Raw genomic sequence first — 15,649 nt, forward strand, 5'->3', positions numbered from 1 at the left:
CCTCATCTCTATCACATTGTACTGCTCTGGCACTTTATAGAGTAACTATAAATATGGTTTCATTTTTCATTTGCAACACACAATATGAATATAGATGAACGACAACATTAAGAAAATACTGTTTCTATAGTATAACTGGAAATGGGGCTCATAAAGCACAGACCTCCTCCCATAGATCAGAATCAGAAATGTTTATTGCCATGTAGTTGTACAGCATATGAGGACTTTGTTTTGGCTATTTTGTGGCTCTGTGCTCTCACAGATGCGTGCATGTTTGGTTTGCTGAATTCATTAGGCCAAGAGCTTTATGTCAGTCCAAACCCCACTTCTCTATAACCTTCCCATGTCCAGATATGGCCATTTCAGTTCCCCCCATTCACAATGAATGGGGGTAAGTTTTCGCTCCTGAGGCCAAAAAATGAATGGAGGTGAATGGGCGGGCGAGTTTGGGTGACTCATTGACCCGCCCCCGTGATTCACATCCGCTCCAAAATGTAATGGTTCCAAAGTTGGACCTGCTACATGCTTTAGTCTGGTCGTTTTTGTGCTCCTTTTTTTTTTTAAAGATATTTTGGGGGGCTTTTCAGCTTTAATGGTATAGGACAGTGTAGAGAGAGGAAACGTGGGAGAGAGAGAGAGGAGGACATGCAGCACAGGACCCAAGCCGGGAATAGCACCCTGGTCCGCCGCGCGAAGGACTAGCCTTCATATGGTGCGCGCCTTACCCAGTGAGCTACCGGGGCGCCCGTGTTTTTGTGCAATCCTGCTAAAGAAGCAACAAACTAACGAAGGAACACACGCCACAGAAAACATTACCTCTCCCCCCGTGCGTCGCTGGGGCGGAGGGAGGTACAGCATAACTAAAGAGGTTGCAGTTTCCCTAAAAATTATTTGTGAAAGAATATACGTACACTTACAGGTAGAAGCTGGTGACTAACTGCTGTCAAGAATGAGGAAAGTTGGGTTTCAGATATTCAAGATTCTAGATTCAAGATCTGTTTATTAGCCATGTGTATGGTTCACACATACTAGGAATGGGACTAGGGTTAAGGCATACGCTGTTGCAGGCGACATAGGACAGAGTTTAGGACAGGACAGGACAGTGCAAAGACAGGACAGAGCAAAACAGTACAAAAAAACAGTGCAAATGCAAATTACGCAAATTACGCATACAACACCTATTCACTAAAACACCTAAACACCTACTTTGGTCACTTTCTCTGTTACTTGCCATGCTCATGTCACACTGTAGATAGGTATTATAGATGCTTTCTGGACAGTCTATCTGGTAAACTCTAGCTCATATTCAGAGCTTGAGAAAGTAATGTTCATCCTCTTTCTTTGTTTCTGTGGCTAACTATCTCTTGCCACTTCTCCACATCTGGTTCCCTTCCTCTTTTGGGATGAACAGATGAAAAAGAAAAAAAAGAGAGAGTTGCTGAATAAACACTTGGAACCCATTCATTCGCACAGTGGCTCCAGGGTACGGGGGGGGGGACCGGGGGGGGCGGGGGGGGGGGGGGGGCATGAGAAAAATAGGGGGAATGAAAGAGTGGGAGAGTGAAAGGGAAAGAGAGAGAAACGGAGTGGAGAGAACGCTACCCTTTTCTTGCCCAAGCTCATCAAGTACGGACCAGGGCTCCTGAAAACACGGGGATTACCACGGTGCTGGGGCTCCTGGCCCTGCTCTGCTCCGCTCACCGCTGCTCTGCACGCTACACTGACCCTGACACGCCGCACACGGTTCTCACACACCCCCCGTCTCTCCCTGTCTCTCTCTGTCTCACACACACACGGGCGCGTGCACACACACACACATCACACACCCTCCCTCTCTCCCTGGCTCTCTCTGTCTCACACACACACGGGCGCGTGCACACACACACACACACACACACACACCCCGTCTCTCCCTGTCTCTCTCTGTCTCACACACACACGGGCGCGTGCACACACACACACACACACACATGCACACACATATCGAAGAAATGCACACAGTCCATCAATTTCTAGCCAAATGTAGTTAAATTAGGGATATAGCGAGGCATGTTAGGCCTAAGGGAACTACTTCCCAACACGTCCCAACCGCATCGAATCCACCCAACCAAACGCCTGATAACGGCTTTGTATGCCTGTCCACCTCCAGAGTAGTCTACAGTTGGCCAGGCCAGCTACTGTCAGCCACAATTCAAAAGATGTATCCCGGTAACTTTGTGCTTTCAAAGGAATTCCCCCCAAAACTGTCAGGCAACAATCAAACGAAGGCAGGGTACGATATTCACCAGAATGTTGTGTAAACTGATAGAATGGATATTGCCCACTGCATTTTACAAATATGCTGTCGATACGCTGTTATGCGCTCAGTGTCTACGCTGGTTATCTAACTATCTGAGGAGGAATATGCGCCATGGCTGGCCCCAGACCAGCTGGAAACCCCCTCACAGCCAGGTATGAGTCAAAGTAGCCCCCCAGCGCTGCAGTCATGCATGCTGGAGGGATGAGCCACTGACACCAAGAATGGGGTGACATCCTGTCCACAGTTACACAGCAATTAAACAAGGATGTAGAGAAGAGGTTGACTTTAGAGCACTAAATCCTATAATACAGAAGTTTGGATGAATAGTTCTCTGGTAAGATAAACTAAATAGTGATAAGAAACGAGAGGAGGAGAGAGGGATAGTGGGGTGTGGAGGGATAGTGGGGTGTGGAAGTGGAAACGAGAGGAGGAGAGAGGGATAGTGGGGTGTGGAAGTGGAAACGAGAGGAGGAGAGAGGGATAGTGGGGTGTGGAAGTGGAAATGAGACGAGGAGAGAGGGATAGTGGGGTGTGGAAGTGGGTTTGGGGAACCGGAGGGGTCAGATGTTCCGCTCCTTGAGCACCATGGTGAGCGCTGGGAACCAGAACAACAGCGTTAAGAGATCACCTAGCGAGAGGATAGGACTTGATTGGTTTGACTCACAACAAAGTGGAAATGTGTGGATGAGGAAAAGCCTCCCATACCTCATCCTCCTCCTTCTCCTCCTCATCATCAGTCTGTGACACATGAACATCACTGACTTCAACTTCGACCAGGGACTGAACCCTACAGAACAATAACACATCATAGGACAGATTTAGGAGCCAAAGGAGTGACAGATATAGTTGGTTTTTACCTCCTCAGGGTGGCTTGGTGGTGGGAGCAGGGCCTCTGGCCGTTCCATTCCCCTGTTGCATTATGGGAGCCCTGGTTAAAGTCACAAACATCAAAATATAAACAAATGCAAGAGGAGAGGATCTGAGCGATTGGTCATGAGCCAGAATCATGAGCCAGCCAGACTACAGAGGAGATGAGTAACATCTTGTCTTTTGCAGGGAATGCAGGTCAGATATCCAGCTGACAGTGCACAAATTCTCAGGCCCAGAGCACGGAAGGGTAAATCAAGCTCCTGCGGTACAACAGGCCCCTCCACTGCACAGCTTCTCGCAGAATATCTAGGCGACTGAGGGCGACTGTAGCTCAGTTGGTAGAGCGGGTCGTTCAGTGATCGAAGGGTCAGTGGTTCGAATCCCAGCTCCGACTGTCCACATGTCAAAGTGTCCTTGAGCAAGACACCTAACCCCAAATTGCTCCCAATGAGCAGGTTAGCACCTTGCATGGCAGCTACCGCCATTAGTGTGTGTGTGAATGAGTGAATGAGAGGCCATTGTAAAGCGCCTTGAGTGCCGCTAAGGTGGAAAAGCGCTATATAAGTGCAGTCCATTTACCATTTAGTGTCTCTGTAAATTGTTACCTCTTTATCAGAATACCATAGCTTGTACTAACCACCCCCTATATATTCACATCACCCCCCCTACAGGGGAGCATCTGTTCCCCCTGATCCAGAACCTGCAGCTCACCCTGGCCAGTAAGATCACCCGCTAGAAATCCAAAACTCGTAGCTGCTCCACGAGTTCTTTTGAATTGCACCTGGATTATTGCAGGCACCTTGTGGTGAGAAAGGGTGTTTGGATTTGGTATTAGGTTCCTCCCTAGGGATAAGCACACCTCGTCCCGGCTGTCATGAACGCACTGTTTCTCTAACCAGGTGTGAGTGTCGTGGACAGCTTTATAAGCCCGGGCGCGAATGACGAAACGGCTATGACGATGGAAATGGTGGGGGCCCGTCCTCCTGCACAGCTCTTTGCGTCAAAGAGCACGAGTCCTGTAGTCTCTGTGCTTCAAGGTTGATGAGGCGGTGGCTGTTTTCAAGGCCCGCTGGGCCGAGGAAGACACCCAATGTACGGCAGCCAATCTCTGCTGGTGTCAATAGTATCCAAGCCAAGGAATGGGGAACCTTAAATCTTGCTTCACTGATGAAAAAATAAAATAAACTGAACAAAAACCCCAAATCATCCGTTATATAGTTGGTAGATTGTAAAACTGTGGTATAAAGCTTAAAATGGCCTTGCATTGTTTAGTTAAACTACAGAGAAGCAATGACAGGAGTTCAAACAAAACAGCAACAAAGAGAATTGATATCTTAATACCTGGAGCTCCTGTGTGTCTGGGTGGGTCATGGAGGAGGCCACCATGTGTCTGGGGGGGTCGTGGAGGGGGCCACCATGGAGAGAAGCAGACAATGGGGGCGGTGCAGATCAGGGCAGACAACAGCAGCTGGGGTGGCCGTCCCTGCCCCTGGAGATACCAAAAAACACGTTTCTCTTCCAGTTTAAGAAGAACACATCTGTTTCTACTCCTCGTCAGATGAGTTACAACAGTGTGTATTTCCTCTCTTTGGTGTTGTAGTTTTAGCTGGATCATTTAAATTTAGATATTTTCCCCATGCTAAGGCTGTTTGAGTTTGTTACTTTATATGGGCCTGACTGCCTGTCTGCTTCTCTGTCTCTCTCTGGGGCATTCCTGTGAGGCTGTCTGGCCCAGGCCGAGGATGACTAAGGACTTGTGGGTAGGTAAAGGGTGAGGTGTTAGGGTCAGATGGCTGAGTATAGTTTGGTGTGTGTGTGTGTGTGTGTGTGTGTGTGCGCGCGCGTGTGCGTTTGCGTGTACGCCTCAACTGAAAACTTATGAAAGTTACTCCAGAATGAATCAATGAGGATCCCAGAAGATAAAATGAGGTAGCAGTGAAGTGACGCAGGCCAGCGTGATACTAGACGTCAGAGTTTCGGATGACAGAGGGAGAAGAGAGACCCGCGCTCTCTGAGAGGGACAAGGCCTTTCTTTCACTACTATATTCACTTCTTCATGCAATCTTTCAGCAGGCACTTCTCCTTCTCAACTCGTTTCAACTCCCCAAACTGAATTTGATTACATTCTCATTCCAAAACATGGAATGTTTTGGAACGAGAATGCATCACTGATCAGTGCTACTGTATGCCCAAAATTCATTACAATTAACACAATCCAAGTAATAATTGATTGAACCAGGGCTGTTATCGCCTATAGATCAGCAGGGCTCGTTCTTCAGCTCAAAGCATCTATTGGTGCTGGCATTGCTTGGTGATGAAAGACAGACAGTTGACAGGCATGCAGGCACTCAGCGGCCCCATGGACTTATTACACTGAGAGAGGGGGGCAGTGATAAGACTCGGCCTTTACACAGACAGATAAAGGGAGAGTAACACACACACACACACACACACACACACACACACACATACACACACACAGCTCATCCTGCGTATGCTCATTGCTCACACAAATGTGTGCAAAGGCATAACATATAAAAAGACATCTCCTCTCTCTCTCTCTCTCTCTCTCTCACACACACACACACACACACACACACACACACACACACACACACACACACACACACACACACACACACACACACACGCACCACTGTTTGCGAGCCAAGCCCAAGTGTTCAACCTTTATCTATGTGAAACTTCATTAAAGCAGAAAGGTCACTAGCAAACAAGTTTCATGAGTATGCTACATGCCCTTATACACTCCCCTCTCTCTCCCTGTCTCTCCACTTCTCTCATTAACCTCCCCTCTCTCTCCCTGTCTCTCCACTTCTCTCATTAACCTCCCCTCTCTCTCCCTGTCTCTCCACTTCTCTCATTAACCTTCCCTCTCTCTCCCTGTCTCTCCACTTCTCTCATTAACCTCCCCTCTCTCTCCCTGTCTCTCCACTTCTCTCATTAACCTCCCCTCTCTCTCCCTGTCTCTCCACTTCTCTCATTAACCTCCCCTCTCTCTCCCTGTCTCTCCACTTCTCTCATTAACCTGTGTTTTTTTCTCCATTCCTTGGTTAGTGGCAGACGGACGGACACCAGAGGTGGTCAGTGTTTACTCTACCACACCTCTCATCCTCTCCTACCCATTGTCTTCCCCAGCCCAAGCCCAGCTCAGACAGGTGGGGTCAGCTCCCATTATGTCTCTGAAGACTTAGGCACACAAATGGCCACGTCTCAGAGCATTCACCAAGTAGTCATCCAGCTACCAGCTTACACACGCACGCGCGCGTACACACACACACACACACACACACACACACACACACACACACACACACACACAGTATTAGCTCAGTGATAGAGGGTCCATTCCAGTGATGCACGTCACCCCTGTCTGAGAGGCCTGAAGGCCCATTTTGAATAGCTTGGAGGGATTCCATTAAGTTTAAATGTGGCATTCATTTTCAATTCCGATATCTGTTATTACATTTCAATTTTATTCTTTTCTATTAACACCCCACACCTTGTTGCCTATAACATCCAAAGGTTGTAGCTCATATTTGGTGGTCGTAGGTATTTGGATTGTAACTGATCTTATCTAGCCTGATTGGTTGGGCCATTGAGAGTGGGTCTCCACTGCCGTCTGTTGTGTCTGTGGATAAGTGGACTAAACGCAAGCAGGCGATAAGCCAAAAAGAAGACCTAGTCCTTTAGCTGTGGCTTTTAAGAACTGCTGTCTTTAGGAGACACGTTTCACCTTCACACCTGTTATTTACCTCTGCTGTACAGTTGTGACGGTCCCCTTGGTTCCGCCTGCCTTGCTGTGTGTTCCATCTTTCCAGGTTTGGGGCTGGTGGGCGGGGCCAGGAGGACCGCCGGGCTGATTGGGTGATTGGGAGCTGGTGGGCGGAGCCAGGAGGACCAACAGGCTGATTGGGTGATTGGGAGCTGGTGGGCGGAGCCAGGAGGACCGTCAGGCTGATTGGGTGATTGGGAGCTGGTGGGCGGAGCCAGGAGGACCGTCAGGCTGATTGGGCGATTGGGAGCTGGTGGGCGGAGCCAGGAGGACCGTCAGGCTGATTGAGCGATTGTGAGCACCTGGGCTCAGCTGATCAGCCTCCTATATATAGTCCTGCCATTCAGTGTTCTGAGACATGAGCTGTGTTCAGAATCGCTCCCTCGTTCCCTCACTCCCTATTCCCTATATAGGGTTCACCATGTAGTGAACTACCTAGGGAACGGAGAACATGTAGGGTACATGCACTGTTCCCTGCAAATCAAGGTGAATTGTGGGTAATAAATAGTGGACTATATAGGGAACGAAAATTCCGTGGAGAATTCGGACACTACCAACAAAATGGCTGACGCCCTATATAGTGCACTATATAGTGAATAGGGAGCGATTCCGAACACAGCTATTGTCTCCCAGACACACGGTGTATGTGTGTCTGTACCTTTAGTTTGTAATTAAATATTTGATTACTCTGAGTTTCGGTTATCGGTCTTCCCTTTTTGGTTTTGTTTACGTCATGTTCTTGAGCCGGTCGTGACACAGTGCACAGAGGGTTTTGCCTTTTTCTTGACGATTAACCTACAATTAATAAAGAAACAAATAACAATGAATCTATTTTACAATAGGAGCCTTTTGATTAACATATCAACACAGTCACTCAAGGGATCAGCATTGGGAGTACATTAACCATTTTAACCCTGAAAATACAGTGACAAAATTTCTAATATTAATTGGATTTTCCCTATAATACTAGAAAGCACAGTTTCTCAGCTTTCAGCAAGTGTTGGAGTGAGGAATTTTTTAGATTTGTTAGATATTTTTTAAATATTATTAAATATTTGTTAGATATTTTTTAAATGTTGCCGGTGACGTGGTCGTATGGGAAACACCTGACTGGACTGTGAGCAGTGTCTGGTTCTGGAAACAGTAGACCATGTTCTTGTTCACTGCCGTAAATATGTCTCAGAAAGGAAGGCTATGATGAAGGGTATGGGATGATGTCCCATTTTGGTTCACATAATTGGTCATAGTGTTCACCTATTCAACGATGTATGCCAAAAAAAAAAAAAAAAATTCTACTTTTGTTGTAATCTTATATCAAAGTATATAATTTCTTACTTCCTGGAAAACGGTAGGTCACGTGCAATGACGACAACAGGTACCTTAGATTTTAGGCCAATAATCTCACGACATCCACCCGTCAATCAACGCTATCCTTCTATCGAATCTGTCTAAAGTTCTTAAAACCCGTCCACTTGTCAATGTAAGTCAAACTACGGAAGTTAGATGATCTCAAACGTCCGTTTCAGTGCGACTTTAAAGGGTTACTGGAGTATGTTGGTAGTGGACAGAGCATGGGAGTATGGTCTGGATGGAAAATCAGATTGTCTGGATCCTGTAGGAATTTCTTAACTCCAGAAGATGGCGATAGCCTAATCCAACACTTGGGATGCAGCTGCCGTTAAACACCACAGAAGAAGACAAAGTAGAATATTTGTGCAGTAAAATACAGCAAAATAAAAAAATATACAGAAGAAATGTATAGAATATACATAATGGATTAAATTAAATGACAATCAATATATACACACATTATACATAAATATAGAATACAAACATATATACATACATACAGTCTGTATATGTGTAATAATACTCAAATATAAGTATATGCACACATCCACATGGCTCAGGAACACACAGGAACACTCAGGCACTGTTATAGAGTGTTGGCTGCTGGTACAAAACAAATATATATAATAAATATTATACATAATACATACATATTATACATATACATACATACAGGCTGTATATGTATAATAATACTCAAATATAAGTATATGCACACATCCACATTGCTCAGGAACACACAGGAACACTCAGGCACTGTTATAGAGTGATGGCTGCTGGTACAAAGGAGCACCAGAACAACCTTCCTCCCCAGCTTGTTCTTTGTGTCTCCCCAGACCTACAGGAAGTGTTGCCTCACCAACCGGCCACAGCAGATAACAGTGAGCTGGCTACCCCAGACTGAGAGAGCCTCAGCAGCACCCGGCTACACACATCTAAGGACCTGAGCCTCCTGAGGAAGAACAGTCTGCTCTGTCCTTTCCTATAGACGGCCTCAGTGTTGTCGGTCCAGTCCAGTTTGTTGTTCTGGAGCACTCCCAGGAACCTAGATGAGTCCACCATCTTAATTTCCTCCCCCTGGATGGTGATGGGGGTTGGGGTCTCTTGATCTCTTTGGCGTCCACCACCAGCTCCTTGGTCTTGCTGATGTCGAGTTGAAGCTGGTTCTCCTCAGACCATCTGACGAACGTCCCGACCACGCCTCTGTACTTCTCCTCAGCGTCCTCACGGATGCAGCTGACGATAGAGGAGTCATCCCAGAGCTTCTGGAGAGAGAGAGCACGCTCCAGAGCTGTGGCTGAAGTCGGTGTATGGCTGAAACGCACCTCTAGGACTGATGTCACTCATTAGATATTTAGTCATAAATGCACAGTATTCCTAATATTGTTTGAGGTAATCATGTAAAAATGCTCTACTATCTCATTTGCTAACCCTAACCCTAACCCACATGTCGAAGTGTCCTTGAACAAGACACCTAACTCCAAATTGCTCCCAATGAGCAGGTTAGCACCTTGCATGGCAGCTGCCGCCATTGGTGTGTGAATGTGTGTGTGAATGGATGAATGAGAGGCCATTGTAAAGCGCTTTGAGTGCCGCTAAGGTGGAAAAGCACTATATAAGTGCAGCCCATTTACCATTTACCATTTGCTAAATTAATGTGAACACCTGTTCGATACCTGTATCTTGTGTTCTGGGGAGTTAGTTAGCTAAATATTTCCTACTTTTTAGCAAGATGTGTAGCCAGCACTACACAACAATGTGACCTCACGTCTGTCTGCTAATGATAGGCTACGAGGTATAACATTACCTACGAGATATAACATTACCAACTAGAAATGGTGCTCAGACATCTGCCCCTGAACGCATTTTGTGGCCCTGTGCCCACCAAAATTGAATGGGTTCATGGCCCATGCTACAACCCTCCACCGAGTTTCATGAAAAGCAGTCGTGTAATTTTGGTGTAATCCTAGTCCAAAAAATGAATGGAGGTGAATGGCCATCAGGGCCGTGTTTGGGCGGCTTGTGATTCACTGGGGTAGAGGTAGAAATGAGTGGAGGTGAATGGGTGGCTGCATTTGGCTGGCTCTGTGGCGCCCCCCTTGGGCCACAGCCAGTGGGGGGCAGTGCAGTACACTCTGCCCCCCCCCCCCCCCCCCCCCCAACACACACCAGTCCAAACCCCGTGTCTTTATCACGCTCACACAGGTAGCTGGCTTCATTCTTAGTTTTTGTTTTCATTTTGTGTAATCCCGGTCCAAAAAATGAGTGGAGTTGAATGGGTGGCTTTATTTAGCCGGCTCTGTGGCGCCCCCCTTGGGTCACAGTCGGCGGGGGCCGATGCGGTGCACTCTGGGCTCTCCCCCCCCCCCCCCTGCACACCCCAGTGCACACCCTGTGTCTCTAGCACCCACACAGGGAGCTGGCTTTGTTCTAAGTTTTGTTTTCGTTTGTGGTTCCGGCCCGTGATTTGGATCTGTTCCAAAATGTAATGGTTTCTAAGGTAGCCCATGATACACTCTTGCACCCTTGACTTTCATAAAAATCTTTATTTTTGGTTTGGTACGCTTTTTACGTAATCATAGTCAAAAAAGTGAATGGAAGTGAATGGGCAGTCCGGCTGTGTTTGGGCAGCCCGTGGACCTGACCCGTGATTTAGATCCGCTCCAAAATGTAAGATGTTGTAAGTTGGCCCATGCTACACCCCTCCATCGAGTGTCATGAAAATCGGTCAGTTGGTCTTTGCATAATCCTGGTTCAAAAAATGAATTGAGGTAAATGGCCGGCCGTGTTTGGGCAGCCTGTGGACCCAACACGTGCGTCGGATCTGTTCCAAAATTTAATGGGTTCAAACTTGGAACATGCTACACCCTTCCACCGAGGTTTGTGAAAATCGGTCCAGTTGTTTTTGTGTAATCCTGCTAAAAAAAACACACACGTGCACACACACACATGCCACTGAAAACATAACCTCTTGCCCTGCACTGTTGCTGGGGCAGTGATAATAAACTGAGAGTTGTGTTCCCATGGTACATGACAGACTGAAGTGAGCACCAGTTCATTCATGTAATATTCTAATGTTTCAAATTATGCCTCTGTTTATTTCACACAATTACAATGTTCAGCATCCCATTACATCTCTACAGGTAGGTCTTTACCTGACAGCCACATCCACCTGGCTGGATAATTAAGTGCAAGACAACAGGAATGGACAGGGACCATTTAATGAAGTGGAGAATTTGTTTCCACCCGGACGGTGTTAGTGGTGAGAAAGGCGGTATACTCAAATCAACATGGCGTCTAAAAGAGGTTCATTCTGCTACAAGAATCAACATATCGATTCTAAAAGGTACCCAGCTGCCAGCTTAATTCATAGACTATCGATTTACAACTTTAAAAAAGTATGTCTAAGACTTTCTAACTAACTTGCAGCCTTATTCGTTAAGTAATGAAGCCAACCAGATGATAGCTAAGCTAACCTTAGCTGAAGAACGGTCTGAGCCTTGTTGTTGAAAGCTATTGTTGTTGTTGAAAGCTGTTGTTGTTGACAAACAATCACGACTTGGACAGCGTCTGAGTAACCAGCTAGTATACCAGAGATGGTGTACTAGCTAGTATACCAGCTACTATACCAGAAATCTCTTTAATCTGGAAGCATTCTGTACCTGGAAGGCAAGGCAAGTTTATTTATATAGTTTATTTATATAGTTTATTTATAGAGCACATTTCAGCCACAGGGCAATTCAAGGTGCTTTACATGAGACATTAAAAGCATTAAAACAAAAAGCAAGTCATTATAGACATTTAAAACAAAAGGCAGGACAAATTAAAAGCATTAAAACAAAAAGCAAGTCATTATAGACATTTAAACAAAAAGCAGGACAAATAGAATACAGGAATAAAAGTTACAGTGCAGTATACTGATAAACATAGCTCCTCCCCTGTATTACACTGACCCGGTGTGTCTGACCACCTATCAATGAGACCATTTATCATTTTTAGTTCCAAGGTCGGGACTGACGGCGCCAAAGGTAACAACAGTGGAGCTACAAAGAAAACCAAATGTAAGTTCAAACGGCTAACCTGTTACCTGTTACTAAAGTGTAGAAGGTTAAAGTATTGTTGTAGATTATCAATAACACAGTTGTCCATATCTGGGTTAAGAGCAGGAGAAAAAAATAATCGGTGTGTGTGTGTGTGTGTGTGTGTGTGTGTGTGTGTGTGTGTGTGTGTGTGTGTGTGTGTGTGTGTGTGTGTGTGTGTGTGTGTGTCTGTCTGTCTGTCTGTCTGTCGGCACTGCCGCCTACACCGTGTGATGTGTGCGTACTCACTGTGTGATGAATAAAAATGTTTGTTTTGTCATCAGCTGGTGGCACAGTAGTGACGTCAAGATATATGCAGCCTGCTGTTGACAAGACTCTCTCAAAGGTATAGCCAAGTTACATGTTCCATTGAACAGGATTGTCTGTTTTGATTAACCATTAATCACGTGATTAATTATACAATGATCCCCTGTATCTGTTGATAGAACTCACTGACTGAGTCTGAAGTTGTGCGCCCACGGCCTGCCTCACCCAAACCGGGGGGGGTCAAACCACGGGTCGGCACTCCTCCAAGACGATCGATGGCTCCCCAGACCCTGACCACCCGTAACTACTCCCGCTGACCGCACTTAAAGTCGCACTGAAATGAAAAAAGCATTCTGTCCCATTTTGGTTCACATAATTGGTTATAGTGTTCACCTATTCAACGATGTATGCCAAAAAAATTACAAAATTCTACTTTTGTTGTAATCTTATATCAAAGTATATAATTTCTTACTTCCTGGAAAACGGTAGGTCATGTGCAATGACGACAACAGGTACCTTCGATTTTAGGCCATTAATCTCACGACATCCACCCGTCAATCAACGCTATCCTTCTATTAAATCTGTCTAAAGTTCTTAAAACCCGTCCACTTGTCAATGTTCCAATCAAATTCCTCTAAACACATGTCCCACCCTCATAGCTTGTTTGCGTCAGAAATACGTCAAACTACGGAAGTCTCAAACGTCCGTTTCAGTGCGACTTTAAGAGCAGTGTCTGTTGTAACTTCCATATAATTAGCCTCACAGAAATCATGTATATTAGTGTTTGTCCTACTCTGTTGTCATTTTTGTTTGGAGATACAATGGTTATGAAGATATTTTGTAACATGAGCGTACTGTCATTGACTTTATATTGTCTACCACACAGCAATGATGTCCAGTCTTTTTGAGCCCACACAAGGAAAAACTGTTCTACAATCCACAATCTTGGACGGTCATTGCAATCGTCCAGATTTTGATATGTCAGTTATTAAAGGTAAGTACCACCACCACGTTGATTCAGATGATGAAGCTGATCCACTAATGGGAATTATTAATAACATTCAGTGTGTGATTTCATGTTTACCTCAGACAAGACAGTGATACAGAGTACAGCAGAACCTGAGAGGAACAGTGAAAATGAGAAGAGCGACATAGAAATGCAGACATTCCTGTTGACCTACCTCACAGCCAAGGTACGCTAACTCACTTTAAGAGCTTTGACAATCTGTTGAAATTGATCATTGGCTGCTGTTATAGCTGACGGATGGACCCCTTGGATAATTCTGATCACTGCTGTTTGAAATCAGATGGAGCAGAACACTAGGAAGCTGAAGGCCGAGGCAGAGGGCCGTATCCTGGCGTTGATGGAGGAAGACGAGCAGCTACGCCAGCAGGTCCAGCAGAAGCAGCGCCACTACCTCCTACTGGAGAGGAAAACGCAAATGAATGATCTGCTGGATTTGCAGGTGAGCTGAGCGGATCACCCCCATGTTGGTGCAAGGGACACTAAATTGAACGATTTATCCTTCGTCATCGAAATGTTTTATCGAGCCATGCACAAGCAGCTCATTCAGTTTTGAATAACGAGGTGTTTGTGTGTTCAGATGGCAGCGTTGACTCCAGTAGTCGATGCTGCCCAGCAGTTCACAGGCGACTACAAGTCTTTTGCCAGCGCAGTTGATACGACCCGACATGAGCTACCGGTGAAGAACCTCCACATTCAGGGGGACAGAAGAGAATTCCTGAGTTGGTATTCCGTTTCAATACAGAAGCCATGTTTCCATCCACTTGTCAATCGAATTGTGTGAGGATCGCTAAAAATATGAATGCGAATAAAGCCGGCCAACGTGCGTTTCCATCTAGAGCTTTAAATCGGATAAAGCATTTATCACAAAAGACTTTTATCGAACAAGAGAAAATCCGATGAGATCGACAGAACAAACTTTTTGTCGATTTTCATGATTTTTTTATCGAATCTTACTGTTTCCATAAGGCATTTTTAATTCGATATAACTTAATTCGCATACAACGTGTGGATGGAAACATGGCTACTGATGTAAACTCAGTCCCACAGTTCCATGTGTGACTCCTGCTCTACGTGCTTGTGCTCCCTCTCACCTATTCAGACAGAGCCGAGGCATGCTTGAAGGAGAGTGAGGAGGTGTTACTGCAGTGCACACAGGGAGATCAGCAGGACAACCACGTATCTGCAGAGTGCCTGAGGGGACTGAAGACTGGAGTTCAGGACATCAGCGAACAGCTCTCAGCGTAAGATCACACAATAAAGAGCAGCTCTGACACACGCTATGTGATGGATAACAAGAATGTCTGCCCTGGTTGTATAATACAGCTAACACTGTATTGATCCTATGCATAGTCATTGTTGAAATGTAGAAAAATATGACAGAATGATCGGGTATGTGATGTGAACTTGTTGGTAGCTGTGCTGACTACAGTTTATCTTCCACCCAGGGGGTTTTCAGAGCTGTCGGACCTGTCTTCCCTGGTCAGTCGTCACACTGTTGTCATACAGCAGACCCTGGAGGAGGAGCAGCTTGGCTTTGCCAGAGCTCAAGACCTCTACTGCCCCAAACCCTGATTTTGCCACTTTAATTCTGATTCTGTCAATGGAAATTATTTTTTGGATTTATATACACTTAATAAAATATGTTTAAGCATTAGCGTGTGATGTGCCTTCATCAATGGACGTAAACATGAGACGAACTGCTACGGCGCATGCGCAAATCTCCGTTGTTAGGGACGCAAATTTGTTAGACACAAGCGAAGCCTATTTGCTTGCTTTTGCCTTAGTCTTGAATTTGACGTACGGTCATCAGGTACCGTGAGTTAACAATAACTTAGTGTAATTAGCTAACGTTTGCTAGCTAGTTCTATAATGTTGAAATGCATAATACTATTTTTTATCACGATGGAGAGCGATTTATGGTTATAAACGGTCCGGAACTAAAATGTTAAGTCACGGACATCCAT

General features: G+C 45.6%; 1 protein-coding gene across 1 annotated transcript; it reads left to right on the forward strand.

Moving 5' to 3' along the window:
- Positions 1-11,597: 11,597 nt before the first annotated feature.
- haus8 (HAUS augmin like complex subunit 8) lies at positions 11,598-15,257 on the forward strand (the record flags this gene model as incomplete). The annotated part of the gene is made up of 10 exons (XM_084436182.1): positions 11,598-11,658; positions 12,312-12,373; positions 12,676-12,737; positions 12,838-12,958; positions 13,545-13,652; positions 13,748-13,851; positions 13,966-14,124; positions 14,263-14,404; positions 14,785-14,926; positions 15,131-15,257. Exons 1-10 carry the CDS (start codon positions 11,603-11,605, stop codon positions 15,255-15,257), a joined length of 1,083 nt encoding a protein of 360 aa, XP_084292308.1. The 5' UTR covers positions 11,598-11,602.
- Between the last annotated feature and the right edge of the window lie 392 nt (positions 15,258-15,649).

The sequence above is a fragment of the Borostomias antarcticus genome, assembly GCF_949987555.1.
Source record: "Borostomias antarcticus genome assembly, chromosome: 3".
In the NCBI taxonomy this organism is placed as follows: Eukaryota; Metazoa; Chordata; class Actinopteri; order Stomiiformes; family Stomiidae; genus Borostomias; species Borostomias antarcticus.